We start from the raw sequence: 16,584 nt of genomic DNA, 5'->3' as shown, positions 1-16,584 counted from the left end.
ATCAATGTTTAATAAGTAGAAATGCATATCTCAGAGGTACCATCTTAGATACCATTCTAAAAAAATTTAAATTGCCCACCAAAAATATTAACAGAAAAAAATGGACATGAGGTACACATTGTCTAATTGTTAAACAATCAATGGATCAATTTTGTTTATATCTTCAATATTATCAATTGGAAACACAGAGATAAAAACTGTGTTTTCCTGAATTTCTTAAACTGATAATTTTTAGTATTACAAGCTATGTTAATAGATACTGTAAACTTAGTGTAAACTAAAATGAAAGAACTTAGAATTTGAACCAAATATAAACACACATGCATCAACATGATTCTATAAGACTCAGACACACATTATAATTATTGTTAAATGTCATGTTTTTCAAATGATTTGAAATAAAATAACAGCAATAAATATTTTATTTCTAGAATTCTGTTGTTTTTAAGGCATTCAGGATACTATGGCAAGAATTCTTTTCTCAAGAATTAAGATCAGATCAATATGTAATTGAACAGGAAGGCATAAATAACAAATGCCTTTGTGAATTACAAATACCCCATATTTATAGAAGTTATTTTATTCATGTTTTTATGAATTATACTTCATTTATTTATAAGGAAATATTCAGCCCACAAAAATAATTAGCAGACCAATGAGCTACCTAAAAAGCGAAATATCAACAATGATGGAAAAAGATTGTTCAATTGAATGAATGGAATGGTACAATATTCCTGAACATTTGAACAGTATGTCTCTATTATTTTGTTTATCATTTACATAAGTTTAAAAATGTGGTGGAAAGGGGCTTTTTTCCTCTGTTATTTCCTATATTTTTTCCTTCTAAATAGCTAATTTTCCTTCTAACTTCTAGATTCATCAGCCTTCCTATCACTTAAGTTTCCTTTCTAGTCTAGTGAAAACGTATTTCTAAAAAAATTCCTCACTCCCAAACTTTATAGCCATTACTGGTATTCTCATCTTTTTTTGTTACAGAAAGCAATTAAATAAAAGAAATAAATAGTGAAGTTTCTTGGTAGGAAAAGTGTTTACATATTAAGTGCTCTGATACCTGAAATTTAGCATTATAGTGCACCAATTTCCTCCCCTTAAGTTAACTGAGATTCTATTAAATAGTATCCACTGCAAATTTCACAATGTAATGATCTGCATATCTATTAATTCCTTTGTCACCTATAGAACTGGACTCATACTTAGTCCCAGACATGGCATTGAAGATTTTCATGTTAGCTCCAGAACCAGAAAATTCCTCTGTTATTAGTGTATGTCATGAGGAAGAAAATAATCATTGAAACAATACATTTGAAAGTGACCTTTAAACTGCTAACCACATATACACATTTAAAGTAGAAAAGTAAGTTAAAGGTTTTCCCTCTATGCTAAACAGTGCTACGACCTAATTCATATCTGTACATATTTATTCATTCAGTCAGCATTTACTAAGCATATCTCATATGCTAGATTGTATTATATCATGAAAATATTAAGTACGCAAAATTATAACATATGTAAATTTATTTTATTTACAGTTAACATCGTTACTTAAGAAAGATTAGCTTACAAGCCACTTTTCTTATTTCCTAGAATAGTAAATCAAGGAATGCTTCATTTTCCTTCCTTAATTTCTACATATCTTCTCTTGTATCTAGTATTTCTATGAGAAGCCAAAAAATAATAATGTAGAATCGCTTAAAAATGTTGTCCTAATTCCACTCAAGAAGTTTGAGGGCCAGCTGCAGTGGCTCATGCCTGTAATCCCAGCACTTTGGGAGGCCTTGGCGGGAGGATCACTTGAGACCAGGAGTTTGAGACCAGCCTGGGCAACATAGTGAGATCCCCGTCTCAAAAAAAAAAAAAAAAAAAGTTTTGAAATGCCAAGGGCCACCAACAGACAAATTGAAGCATTTGAATTACTTAACTTTTATTAGATACACTTCTCCCAAATATAATATTTATTTATTTGTTAAGTGTATCTGTCCTCTAAAATAAATTAAATCCAAGTTGAATGGACTTTGGATGGTAAGTGCACCTTTGAACACACAAATGTTTCTGACATAAAAATTACTCATCTTTCCTCTTTGTAAAATATTTTCAATAAAAACACAAAACAAAAGGTTGTCAAGTCCTTTATCCAACAGTGTGATCTTCTATCAGTATAAATAGATGTTATGAACAGGCTTGTAACGTCTGTGTCCTTACAAAACACTGCTATGGAGCTATTAGCTAGGTTTTACAGTGTCATTCCCAAAGAAGTCACCTTCACCAAAACGGTATTCACGAAAAGTATACGCTAGAGAATACACTGTATTTTATTAAATAGTACATCATATTCAACATCCAACTAAAATGCCATCTCTATCACAAAAGCTTCTCTGACTCCTTCCTCTCCACTCAAATGTTTTCTCATGTTCTCTTTCTCCCTTCATTTAATCCCCATTGCAATTTATTTTTACATCTTAATGTGGTTATTGTCATCTTTTGATAAAGCATTGCAACAATTTAAGTAAATGTCTCACCTTCCATGATATTATATTCATTTTATGCAGATTCTTACATATTTTTCATTCTTTAAATATTAGAGTGCCTTACACATCTCTTGCTTATAAAATATTTTGGTATTTTATTTTGAATTTTAGACCTTTATGCATATTACTTTTATTGTTCTTAAACAGGTTTTAATTTTTTACCCTTGTTTCTCGAAAACAAACTATAAGCCCCTTGAGGCCTAGGATAATCTTCTAATACTTTTTATATTCCCAGATTTCTTAGCACAGGAAGTGCTAAGAAGGAGTGTTTAATTCAATTGATGAAATATTGCCAAAGGCTTATCTAAGAAACATTTCAGAACAGAACTAGCAGCCATCTCCTGGTCAAAGGAATTAAATTCCATAAAATTTGCTTACCATGGCATTGACATTAGCGTGATCCCCTTTCCTATTCCAAACCTGAATACAGGATATTGGCAAATTCAGTCCTACCCCAGTGGCAAGATTTTGCAGGTCAGCAGCGTTGTACTCCCCACGCAACAGCAAACTGTTATTATCAGAACCAAGTCCTAGGGAGGCCCGATAGAGATAAGTCTGAGAAAGTCTCTCAACTGTAGTGACATCTATGGTGGCTGATGTCATGCAAGGATTTGAAACCAACTTCCTTCCATACCTCAGATCCTCTGTAGAACGACAGCAGCTCTGAGGGCAACAGCCTGGGTTCTGACACAACTTGGCACACATGACGAAAAGTAAGCACCCCAGAAATAAAAAGGAAATACAGGCCAAGGCAATTACTAAATACAAGTTCTGGGCAGAAAGCTGCCCTCCTGGTTCCCAAACATCTTCAAAGTCTGGAAGTAACTGAGGGACAGAGTTGCTCAACAGCACACCCAGAGTGACAGAGGAGGAAAGTGGTGGGTCTCCACGATCCTGAACCACTACCACCACCCTCTGCTTGACTGCATCAGTGGGAAGAACTAAGCGAGCAGTACGGAGCTCACCTATATTGGCTGAAATTCTAAAGAGACTAGAGTCAGACGCCCGGGAGATGTGGTAGGAAAGCCAGGCATTGGAACCACTGTCTGCATCCTCTGCTACCACTTTTGTGACCAAGTGTCCAGTCCTGGCAGAGCGGGGCACAATTTCCACTGGAACAGAACCATTTCTGGGCAAGGGAAACAAGATAACTGGAGAATTGTCATTCCTATCTACCACAAACAAGTTTATAGTCACTGTCGCACTTCTGGGAGGAATGCCACCATCCCGGCCTTCTACCTGAAAGTGAAACCCCCTGAGCTGCTCAAAGTCAAAGGAATTTTTGGCAGTGATGGCCCCACTGGATGATTCCACTGCCACCAAGCTAGAGGCTGGTGGCCCCTCAGAGATAACATCCAACAGCTCATAAGAGACAAGGCCGTTCTTCCCCAGGTCGGGGTCCCGGGCAAACACTCGGCCTAGAGAGGCCCCAGGGCCATTGTTTTCAGCAACAAAAAGTTCCTGCTGCAGTTGAGGAAAGCTTGGTGTATTGTCATTCACATCAGCAACTGACACAGTGATTATCCTTCGGGTGCTAAGTGGGGGTGAGCCACTATCTGAGGCCGTGATTAGGACTTGGTATTCACTGATCTGCTCCCGGTCCAGGGGCCCATCAATCAGCAGGCTGTAGTAGTTGTCAAAGGAAGCCGTCAGCTGAAAAGGGCCTCCACTGGACATGCTACAAATGACTCTACCATTGGAACCGAGGTCTTCATCCTTTACACTAAAGAGAGCAATCACTGTGCCAGGAGCAGCGTCCTCGGATACTGGGTTCCAAAGAGTCATGAAGTCCAGTTCAGGGGCATGATCGTTCACGTCAGTCACCTCCACCAACAATTTGACCGTGCTAGCTAGACCAAAGGCACCTTCGTCCCTCGCCTCAATGTATGCTTCCAAGAGCGTTTCAGGCGGACCTAGTGAAGCAGCTACTTGCACCTCCCCACTTTTAGGGTGCACATGAAAGCGGTGTCGCAGCTCTGCTTGCGTGCTATTGCTTAGGGAGTATCGGACTTCCCCATTGGACCCTTCATCTGGATCCAAGGCTTGAACTCGGAATAACACAGTCCCATTGGGTGCAGTTTCTGGAACCTTAGTGCGGTATACGGAGTGCTCAAATACAGGCACGTTGTCATTTGTGTCCACCACAATGATAGTGACTTGTGCGTCTCCTGAGCGGGCAGGTAGCCCGCCGTCCCGAGCTGTAAGCACCAGCAGGTGGCTGGCGCGCTGTTCGCGATCCAGTGCTTTCTCCAACACCAACTCCGGGTATTCGCTTCCGTCAACCCGCGATCCCATGTCCAGGCGAAAGTGCTGGCTGGGGCTTAGGCTGTAGCTTAGCATCCCATTGCTTCCTTCGTCGTCATCTTGAGCATTCGGGAGAGTAAATCGGGCTCCGGGCATCAGGAACTCCGGGATGTGCAGCTGCAAGTCGCCGGCAGGAAAGAGAGGTGAGTTGTCATTAGTGTCCAGGACGTGAATGCGAATCTTGTGCAGTTCCAGCGGGTCCTCGAGCACCAGGTCGTAGGTCAAGACACAGGGAGCTTTGGCCCCGCACAGCCGCTCGCGGTCCGCCGGCTCCCTGACCACCAAGCTGCCGCTTGCCAGGTCCACCCCGAAGTAGAGCTCGCGGTGGCTGGAAAGGAAGCGAAAGTTCCGCGAGGACAGAGTGGCCACGGGCAGCCTCAAGTCCGCGGCGACATTGCCTACGGCTACGCCCCGCTCCGTCTCCTCCGGCACTGAGTACTCGAGCTGTCCGGCGGCAGCGCCGCAGGAAACCCACAAACATAGAACGGCCACCCCCGAGCCTACCATCCTCCCTCTGGGCGTCCACGTTCGACCAACGCGCTCCACCAACGCTGACCCAGGACCATGCTCCGGACTCCCGGAGAGCACGAGCCGCGGGAAAGAGCACGCTCCGGCCGGCCGTCACTGCTCCGGGCTAGATACTCAGTGACCTCCGACGTTGCGCCTCCGGAACGCCGGCATTGCCGGGCTGGCAGGCTGGGAGCCGGGCTTGCTAGGCTGGAGGCTGGGCAGCCGTCTGGGAAAGCGAAGCCGGCCCGGTGTTGAGGAGCGCAGCGCCGCCTAGGGGTGTAGAGACGAGGCTGCCCGTCCGGTGCGAGAGGCGCCGTCTCCAGGAGCTGCGAGCCGGCGGGGGTCTCGCCCACGGCGCTGGCAGGAGGCGCCGGGCGGAGCCTGGGAGACGCCCTGAGACACTAACTAAAGTCTCTCCTTAAACGGCGTTTTCTAGGGCAACGCCCTGAGGCTGCCCCCGGAGCCTTAACCTCCACAGCCTCTGCCCACAGACTGCTGGTAACGGGCTGAGCCCCGATGGGCTCCTTCTGCCAGCCTTTGGGAGCCGCGCGTCGGGTCCCCGCTCGTCGGGTCCCCGCGCTCCGACCCCCGCGCACCTCTACGGTGGAGAGGGCGGGACTCCGCGTGGAGCCGCCGGACGGAGGCGGCGGGAGGCGGGACCGTGAACGTGAGGAACCACGCCTTCTAGGCTTAAGGCTGCAGCAGCCCCCCAAACAAGAGCCGGGCGGCTTTCCGCCCTGAATCCTGCTGCGATTTGAAGTCTGTCCTGCACCCTCTTGTATCCCAGGAGTTGCCAAGAGTGCAAATAGAGACGACAAGGCGGGAAAGATGGGGGAATAGTGTTCGCATCCAACTGTCTGCGGACTCTGGCTTTTCGAGGCAGCAGAGCCAGCGAGCTCAAGGCTTTTTTGCGTGACAGCAGTTTCTCCTTCCCCAAGAGGCTCTACTTGGAAGTGCTTTGCAAACGGCTCTTGACAATCTGGGTGAAAGAGGGAGTCATAAACCAGTCAATAGCAATAACTAGAAACTCAAAGATTTGACAACCTGTCCCCAAAGAGGACGTGAGAAGAAGTGGAGCGGAAAGTACTGAGATGCTCATGAGTTTGGCCAGGAAATTACTCTGTAATCTTTCTGTAAATATTTAAAAAACACCATGAGGCAGGATTAGAATAGGCTGAATACCCATCCTTTCCCCAGCCTCGCTTTTAATTTGGTCATCTACGTGGAATTTGGGACAGTGATCAGTTCTATGAAAAACAACTCTGAGCCACAACAGATACACCCAAATTCTGCCTAACACCCTACAACCAGTTCCTTTCCCTAAGAAGGAGGCGAGCCAAAAAGAGACTCATTGACTATTGACTATTAAGCATTAAATTCCTCATTCAAATCCTTCTTTTAATACAGGCGCAATGTTCAAAGACCCAATAATCAAAATTTGAAAGGCAAAATCTGAACACAGATCAAGAATTAAAGTTTCCAGGACATATTTTCTGGTAGAAACCTGCCTAAAACTAACGATAATTATTGAACGTGGGTGATGGTACATTGGGGTCAGTTACACAATTCTCTCAACTTTAGTGTATGTTTGAATTTCCTTCCTTCCTTCGTTTCTCTTCCCTCCTTCCTTCCTCCCTTCTTTTCTTCCTTCCTTCCTCTTTCTTTCTCTCTTTCCTTCTTTCTTTTGAGATAGGGGTCTTGCTTTGTTGCCCAGGCTGGTCTCAAACTCCTGGGCTCAAGTGATCCTCCCAACTCAGCTCAGTTTCCCCAAATGCTAGGATTACAGATATGAGCCACTGCACTCACCCTGCTTTTTTTTTTTTTTTTTTTTTTGAGACAGGGTCTCGCTCTGTCGCTCAGGCTGGAGTGCAGTGGTGCGATCTCAGCTCCTTGCAACTTCCCCCTCCCAGGTTCAAGCGAGTCTCCTGCCTCAGCCTCCCAAGTAGCTGGGATCACAGGCACACAACACCATGCTCAGCTAATTTTTGTATTTTTAGTATAGACAGAGTTTCACCATGTTGCTCAGGCTGGTCTCGAACTTAGCCCGCCATGGCCTCCCAAAGTGCTGGGATTACAGACGTAAGCCCCACGCCACCGCGCCCAGCCTCAACGTGCATATTTCTATAATATTTTAAATATTTTTAAGTTGCCGATTAAATTGGTGGAGAGAGGGGTTGCTCTGGCATTCTCTTTTTAACGCTAAGAGTAGGATTGATAACTCCAGTGTTCCACCAAAAACCAGTTACCTCCCCTGAACACACAAACCCATTCCTTATCTCTTCCAGGGAACTAGAAAAAGCACACTGTGATATAAGGTAATGTAAGTAGTAATACTCCTTGGTTAGTTTGCCTTTTTAGGTTAAGAAACCAAAAGATCATTGATACCAAATCTCAGATAACATTAAAGGAGGAAACATGCCAGCCTATTAGGTAGAGTCACAAGTACAGACCACAGTAGACCTCACCAGGATGCAAAACAGTCCCTAAAAAATAACTTATTCTTCACCAAATTCCAAAACCAAAACAAATTTTCTGCTTCAGTGCCAGAGATTAGTATTTGCATTTCTTTATTTTAGATTAATGCTGCTAAGCAAGCTAACTGCTTTGGAATGAAAGGTTATTCTTTCTGTCTTAAACAGATGAAATACAAAAGGAAAGATGTGCCCAACTTTTGGCAGGCCCCTTACTTTTAGATCTGCAGCCAAGCCTCCAATAATACCAGGTTTAGGAATTCTGAGCTGCACCTAGAGGAATAGTATGTGTGGGTGTAGATTAGGGCATGAGGAAAAAGGAAAAATGCATATAGAGAACAGCATGGGAAATCTTCACAGAAACTCCTCCTTCACACCTTCTCAGATTTTTGGTTTCCCTTTTTCCCATTTCTCTATTTAAACTGCCACTGACGTCTATTTTCAAAAGATTTCATTTGTAAGAAGAATAAGGAAAGCATCCACGCAGCAGAATTTGTCCCTCCATATGTCTCCCTAACTTTTGGCGTAACATTGGATTCTTATTCAAGTAAACTGGGATTTGTGAGAAAGTAACATTTAAGAGAGAAGTATATCCCAAAGATAAGAAAGGCTAAAGAATTTTGCCGTTTAGATAAGATAAGCAGATAAACATTAAAATTATGAATTAACAAAACTTCTCTTTAGCAGGACCTTTCATTGCTGGTATTTCATTTTGTCCTTTTTTTGAGACAGAATCTTACTTCATCATCCAGACTGGAGTGCAGTGGCATGAACATGGCTCACTGTAGCCTCTACCTCACCAAGCTCAGGTGATCCTCTCACCCCAGCCTCTTGAGTAGCTGGGATTACAGGTACACGCCATCATGCCCAACTAATTTTTTAAAATACTTTGTAAAGATAGGGTCCCACCATGTTGCCTAGGCTGGTCTGGAACTCATAGGCCAAGTGCCACCATGTCCAGCTAATTTTTTAATTTTTTGAAGAGATGAGGTCTCACTACGTTGTCCAGCCGGTCTCAAACTCCTGGGCTCAAACGATCCTCTCACCTTGGCCTCCCAAATTGCTACAGCAGATATGAGCCACTGCATCTGACCAAAAATTTATCTTTCTATAATATTTTTTTCTATTTCACCCTCATAATGTGACCCTAAAACCTTAAAGTCATACTCCCATTGGTCAAATAAGTGCTGACATGAGGAGGCCTAGCTCTTTCATTCTAAATGCTATCTATATAGTAATAGTGTCCAAAACTGCAGTCTTACAATCAGGGAAAACCATTCTCGTGGTCCACCTGTTGTCCTTGCTATGCCACTGGCTGAAGACAAACTAGATTTCCATTGCTGGAAGCAAAAATCTGAAATTTATTTGTGTCTCAAAAATTTTTCTTGCATGACGTCTTCGAATTTTTTCCCCTTTGTCTATGTATTTGGTCTCTTTGAAGACATCTATTAGCAGTATGCTGTATCTCTTTTTTCTGTATTCTAAAGTGATACTTCTCTCTCCAATGCTTTAAAATTCTTTATTCTTTTCCACTCATTTTCCCCAATGTTTTCAAGTGTTTCTTTTTGTTCTTGACTGTATGGAAGCAGAGCCTGTTCACTTTTTTACTGCTTGCAGTATAGCCATATTTACTGTTTGATGGAGTAGTTTGTGTGTGCCATAGTTTTAACATATCTTCAACTGATGAGAACTAGCAGGTGCAGGGCAGCTTGTCATCCAGAGTTTGCCACACCCTTAGGTTTGATCTTGAAATAACAGTGCATCTGCTCACTATCATATTTAGTCCTGCCTTCTCTCCTATTTTGTATTGACGAATAGGATTATGGGAGAATCCTGCCTTCAGCCTCTGTACCTAGATCTTTTTTGTTCCAAAACAAGGAGTCATTGGTTTTGCATCTCAGTGAGAATCACTACTCTAGAAAACACCCATCTACCAGCCCTCTCCAAGATCTCCAGTGACAGATATCCTCTCCTAGTATTGTTAATCTTGGTCCAATCTTCATTGCACTTAGTAACTTATGTTTATATACATCGGGGTTGAGGTTCAAATGTTTTACAGAGTTTCATCAAAGATGTAACTTTATTTTTTTGTCTGCTTTACTTTTTGTTGTTTTTGATGAGTTTTATGGAAGATAAGAGACATTTAAATATACATTTTCATTTATCTATAGTTGGTAGAAATATCACTTTTTGCTTAGTGGGATTTCTACATTTTGACGGTATGTGGGAAAGTTACAATTTGTATATTCGTTTTTTAAACTAATTGTTTCATTGAACTGTTTTTTAGTTATATTTTTTCCTTTGATTCTCTGGGATTTTTACAAGCATAATATTATATTGACTATAAATTTTATCATTTAATAATATATTTTATCCTCCTTTCTAACATTTTATATATATGTTGTATGCATATATATATACACGTGCAAATATGTATATATGTATATAAATGTACACATATACATCTTATCTTGTGTTATCTAGAACATCCAAGCCAATATCAAACAGTAGCCAAGAAGTGCCCTGTTATGCTTACTTTTTCTATGGGAGTAATTCTTGTGTTTACTGTTTAAAATTTAGGTGGCCAGTGTTTGATGATGACTGTCCAATTTTTATTAAAGTCCCTTAAAATATCTACCATATAATATAGCAAAGCTTTTTTTAGAGAATGTTGTATCAGCAGATTTTTATTTCAGGTTAGGCACTAATAAACTAATGTCAGGTAGAATGGTTTGGTATTTGTTACAGGCCTCCCTTTTCAGACATGGTTGATTTTATCTACAGCACAGAGGAAAATTTAGTGTGAATGTTTATCAAATATATAGAAACATGAAACTTGAAAGTAGGCAAAAGTATATTATGTGATTGAACCATACAGATCAGCTCTTAATACGATGACATTCAGCAAATTTGAGGGTTTTTTTCTTAATAAGTATAAAAGTCTAGGACTTTTTGATCTGTGGCTTAATATCATCTAGTAAAGAAGACATTAATTATAGTTGTCAATCTATTGTGAAAAAACTGTATTTTACATCAGTTAAAAAATGCATTAGCTGGGTATAGTGGTGTGTACCTGTAGTCCTAGCTACTTAGGAAGCTGAGGCAGGAGGATTTCTTAAGCCCGGGAGTTCAAGGTTAGAGTGAGCTATGATTGCCCCACTGCACTCCAGCCTAAGCAACACAGCAAGACCCTGACTCTGAAAAAGTAAACAAATGCAATATTGTGTTCCATTACTACATATGTAGTGTTTAGAATGAAAGGGCTAGATCTACTCTTGGAACTGAATTGATGAACCAAAATATGACTTTAAGTTCCAAGGGCCACACTTTGAAGATGAAATAGAAAAGCTGAGTCTAACTAATTGCATAAAACAATATGTAGAACTCTATTGTTGGACCAAAAACATATGTAACAAATTTACCAATTACAGTATAAAAGAGATGTATGGGAGAACAGCTGTATCTGATAAGAAAATGACACCAGATAGTAATATGAATTCACAAGAATAAATGAATAGAATTAGCAAAGATGAAAAATAAACACTATAAATATATATCATTTTTCTCCTTTTTTCTCTTAGTGCCTCTAAAAGATATAAAATTACATAAAGTAATAATTATTATAGCAATGTATTGTTGGGTATAAAATACCTATAAATGTGCATTGGTTTTCTGTGGCTGCTGTGACAAATTACTACACACTGGGTTGCTTAAGACACAGGTTTTCTCCCAGTTTTGGAGAGGAGAAGTCAAAACTCAAGATGTTGGCAGGGCTGCACTCCCTTTAGAGGCTCTAGGGATAATCTGTTTCTTGCCTTTTCCAGGTTTTGGTGGCTGTTGACATTACTCCGATCTCTGCCTCCAACTTCACACAACTTTTTCTCTGTGTCTGTTTTCTCATCTTCTATCTCTTATTTAAAAAACAAAACAAAACTTTTCATTGTAATTAGCCCCACCTGAAAAATTCAAAATAACGTCACCCCCAAATCCTTAATGTAATTATGCCTTCAAAAACTGAATTCCAAATGAGGTCACAGGTTTCAAAGGTTAGTATGTGGACACATATTTTTGAGGCCCACAATTCAGTCCACCAAAAGATGTAGTATGTGTAACAATAATATAAAAGGTGGAAGAGGAATAAAGCCGTCTAGAAGTAACATTTTTATATTTCACTAGAATTCAGTTAATATAATCTGAAGCTGATATCAATAAGTGAACATGTATATGGTAAACTCTAGAGAAACTACTGTGAAAATAACTCAAAAGATATAGTTTAAAATTTGTTTTTAAAACAACATGTTACATCCTAAAATACTCACTTAATAAATAGAAGTCAGTAAATTAGAAGTATAGGAACAAAAGAGAATTAAGATATATTTAGGCCGGGAGTGGTGGCTCAAGCCTGTAATCCCAGCACTTTGGGAGGCCAAGGCAGGTGGATCACGAGGTCAAGAGATCGAGACCATCCTGGTCAACATGGTGAAACCCCGTCTCTACCAAAAATACAAAAAATTAGCTGGACATGGTGGCACGTGCCTGTAATCCCAGCTACTCAGAAGGCTGAGGCAGGAGAATTGCCTGAACCCAGGAGGCGGAGGTTGCAGTGAGCCGGGATCGCGCCATTGCACTCCAGCCTGGGTAACAAGAGCTAAACTCCGTCACAAAAAAAAAAAAGATATTTAAAAAGTAGTAGAATGACAAACATAAATCCAAATATATCAACATCATGTGAATGGATTAAACAACCCAATCAAAAGGCAGAATTGTCAGACTCTAATTTTTAAGAAAACAAGATCCAGCTATGTGATGTCTGCAGGAGACACTTTTGGATTCGAAGATACTAACCGATTGAAAGTAAAATAATGGGAAAACATATATTGTGCAAACAGCAACCACAAGATAGCTAGAGTGACTACACTAATACTAGACAGAACAAACTACAAGACAAAAAAAATGTTACTAGAAATCAAGAAGGACATTTTATAATAACAAAAGGGCCAATTAGGAAGATACAGCAACTAAAATGAGATTTGCACCTAATAATAGAGCCCCAAATGCATGAAGCAAAAACTGGCAGAAATTAAGGGAAGAGTAGACAATTCAATAGTTATAATTGGAGACTTTAATACTCCACTTCCAATACTAGATAACAACTAGGGAGAAGACCACTAGGAAATAAAAGATATAAACAACACTAAAATCAGCTAACCTGAAGAATATCTGTCTTAGTCTGTTCAGGGCATTATAACAAAATATCATATGCTGTATAGTTAATAAACAAGAAAGATTTATTTTTCACAGTTCTAGAGGCTCTTGGAAGTTCATGATCCAGGCACCAACAGATTTAGTGTCTGCTAATAGGCCACTTTCTGGTTCATGGATGTCACATTCTTGCTGTGTCCTCACATGGTGAAAGAGGCAAGGCACCTCTGTGGGGCCTGTTTTATAAGGACACCAATCCAATTCATGAGGGCTCTGCCCTCATTACTTAATTACCTTTGAAATGTCTCACCTTCTCATGCCATCATCATGAGAATTAGGTTTCAATATATGAATCCAGGGGATACAAACATTCATATCATTGCAATGTCTACAAAACATTCAGCCAACAGCAGCATAATACACATTCGTCTCAATTACACATGGAACATTATCTAAAACAATCCTCAATAAGTTTATAAGGATTGATACTATCGAAAGCATTCCCCTTGAGACTTGGAATAAGACAAGGATGCCCACTCTCACCACTCCTGTTCAACAGTCCTAGCCAGAGAAATCAGGCAACAGAGAGAAATAAAAGGCATCCAAATAGGAAGAGAGGAAGTCAACCTGTCTCTCTTAGCAGACAATATAATTTTATACCGAGAAAACCCTATATTCTCTGCCAAAAAGCTCCTAAATCTTATAAAACCTCCAGCAAAGTTTCAACATACAAAATCGATGTACAAAAATCAGCACTTCTATACACCAACAACATCCAAGCTGAGGGCCAAAATCAAGCACACAATCCCACTTACAATAGACACACAAAAATAAAATATCTAGAAATACAGCTAATCAGGGAGATGAAAGAGCTCTACAAAAAGAATTATAAAACACTGCTGAAAGAAATCAGAGATGATAAAAATACATTTCATGCTCCTGGGTAGGAAGAAACAACATTGTTAAAATAACCATGGAGTCCAAAGCAATCCACAGATTCAAAGATGTTCCTATAAAACTGCCAACATTATTTTTCATAGAATTAGAAAAACAAGCTATCCTAAAATTCATATGAAACCTAAAAAAGAGCTCAAATAGCCAAAGCAATTCTAAGCAAAACAAAAAACAAAAAGAACATCACACTACCCAACTTCAGACTATACTACAAGGCTATAGTAATCAAAACAGCATGGTACTAGTACAAAAACAGACACATAGACCAATGGAATAGGTTAGAGAACCCAGAAATAAAGCAGCACACCTACAATCATCTGATCTTCAAAAAAGTGAACAAAAGCAATGGAGAAAGTACTTCCTACTCAATAAATATTGCTGGGATAACTAGCTAGGCATATGCAGAAGATTGAAACTGGACTCCTTCCTTTCAGCATGTACAAAAATCAACTTGAGATGGATTAAAGAGTTAAATGTAAAACCTAAAACTATAAAAACCATAGAATAAAACCTAGAAAACATCATTCTGAGTATAGCCCTGGCAAAGATTTCGTGACAAAGATGCCAAAAGCACTTGCAGCAAAAACAAAAATTGGCAAATGGCACCTAATTAAACTAAAGAGCTTCTGCACATCAGACTATTGGGGTGGAGCAGGACGGTAGAATAGAAGCCTACACCATTTTCCCCCTGCATGAACATCAAATTGTAACAACTATCTGCACACAGAAAAGTACCATTACAAGAACTAAACATCAGGTGAGCAATCATAATACCTGGATTTAACAACATATCACTAAAAGAGGCATTAAAAAGGGTTGGAGAGATAGTCTGGAATCACCACCACCACCCCTCCCATACCCCCAACAGCAGCTGAACAACAGATAGTCTGTGTACTTGGGGGAGGTAAAGCACAGCAACTGGGGAACTTGACATTAAACTCCGTGCTGTCCGCAGGAAACAACACCATGCTGGACTCAGCCAGCAGCCGTGCATAAAGGGAGCTTTTGGAATAGACCTAACCAGAAGAAAATAACTCATCCCAGCAGTCAGAACTTGAGTTTCTCAGCAAGCCTCACCACTATGGGCTTAAGTGCTCTGAGGTTCTAGGTAAACCTGAAAGGCAGTCTAGAACATAAGGATTCCAATTCCTAGGCAACTCCTAGTGCTGGGCTGGGCTGAGCACCAGAGGGCTAGAGTGGCACATGACCTAGGAAGTCATCAGCCAGGGCAGCTAAGGGAGTGCCTGTACCACCCATCCCCTAATCCCAGTCAGTGAAGCTTGCAGCAACAAAAGTGACTCCTTCCTTCTGCTTAAGGAGAGGACAGCGAAGAATGAAGAGGACTTTGTCTTGCATCTTGGATACCAGCTCAGCCACAGTAGGATAGGGCACTGGGCAGAGTCATGAGGCTCCCATTCCAGGCCCTAGCTCATGGATGACATTTCTAGACACAACCTAGACCAAAGGAAAAGCCATTGCCTTGGTGGGAAGGACCCAGTCTTGGCAAGATGGATCACCTGCTGACTAAAGGGCCTTTATGCCCCAAATAACCAGCCGTGATACCCAGGTAGCATGCTGTGGGCCATAGGCTCTGAGATGCACTGACTTTAGGTGTGATCCAGCACATGCCTAGCTGTGGTGGCTACAGTGAATGAATCCTTCTGTTTGACAAAAACAGAGGAAAACGTAAAGGGGACTTTGTCTTGTACCTTTGGTACCAGTTTGGCCGCAGTGGAGTAGAGCAACAAGCATGCTCTTGGGGTCCCCACATCCAGGCTTTGGCTCTTGGACAGCATAATTGGATCTTCCCCAGGACAGAGGGGTGCCCACTTCCCTGAAGAGTGAGTCCCAGGCCTGGCAGCATTCACAACAAGATAACTGAACAGCCCTTAAGCTTTAAGTGAATGTCAGTAGTGGCCAGGCAGAATCCTTGTGGCCCAATGGTAGTATTGGCCATGGGGAGAGACACCTCTGCCTGTGGAAAGGGGAGAGAAGAATGGGAAGGAATTTATCTTGTGGTTCGAGTGCCAGCTTAGCCACAGTCAAATAGAATATCAGGCAAATTTCTAAGGATTTTGACGCCAATCCCTGGCTCCCAGGTGGCATCTCTGGACCTTTCCCTAAAGGGAAGGATGCAAGCTTGGCTGCTATCACCACCTGTTATTCATAGAGCCCTAAGGCCTTGAGTGAACATAGGTGGTAATCAGATAGTGGTTACAGTGGGCCTTGGACAAGATACATTAAATTAAAATTTTTAAATTTAAGATTATAATTACCCTCGTTAAAACAAACGTTTCCTAATGTTTAGGTTCTCACAACGTCAGAAATTTTTCGTAAATGCTCAATTGCACAATAAATACTTAGAAATATTAAGAAGACAACAAAAACAAAATATTCTTGTTTTGCACATTTCATTACGGTTTCTGAGTTAAGAATAATTCAACACATAATGTCCATAGCAGAATTGTTAAATTCAGTAACACTGGCGAAATTAAAATTAAACTAAAGAATAATTTGAAATTGGCAGGGAAGACGACTTAAACAACTGCAAGGAAGGCTAAAGCGTTACTAAGACAATTTTTAAAAATATAAGCTTA

General features: G+C 40.9%; 1 protein-coding gene across 12 annotated transcripts in view; it reads right to left on the bottom strand.

The window, feature by feature from the left end:
• Positions 1-16,584, bottom strand: part of LOC120360103 (protocadherin alpha-C2) — a 196,793-nt gene that overhangs the window by 78,633 nt on the left and 101,576 nt on the right. The window contains exon 1 of one of the 12 annotated variants that reach the window (XM_074380541.1): positions 2,925-16,579. The exons of the other annotated variants lie outside the window; for them this stretch is intronic. Coding sequence (XP_074236642.1) covers positions 2,925-5,357 — 2,433 coding nt within the window. The 5' untranslated portion in view covers positions 5,358-16,579. Of the gene's footprint in view, positions 1-2,924; positions 16,580-16,584 lie in introns of those variants that run through there. 12 annotated transcript variants of the gene reach the window in all.

Source organism: Saimiri boliviensis, chromosome 1 (genome assembly GCF_048565385.1).
Source record: "Saimiri boliviensis isolate mSaiBol1 chromosome 1, mSaiBol1.pri, whole genome shotgun sequence".
Lineage (NCBI taxonomy): Eukaryota > Metazoa > Chordata > Mammalia > Primates > Cebidae > Saimiri > Saimiri boliviensis.
The sequence above is the reverse complement of the archived record's forward strand: the minus strand, read 5'-3'. Positions and strand labels throughout refer to the sequence as shown.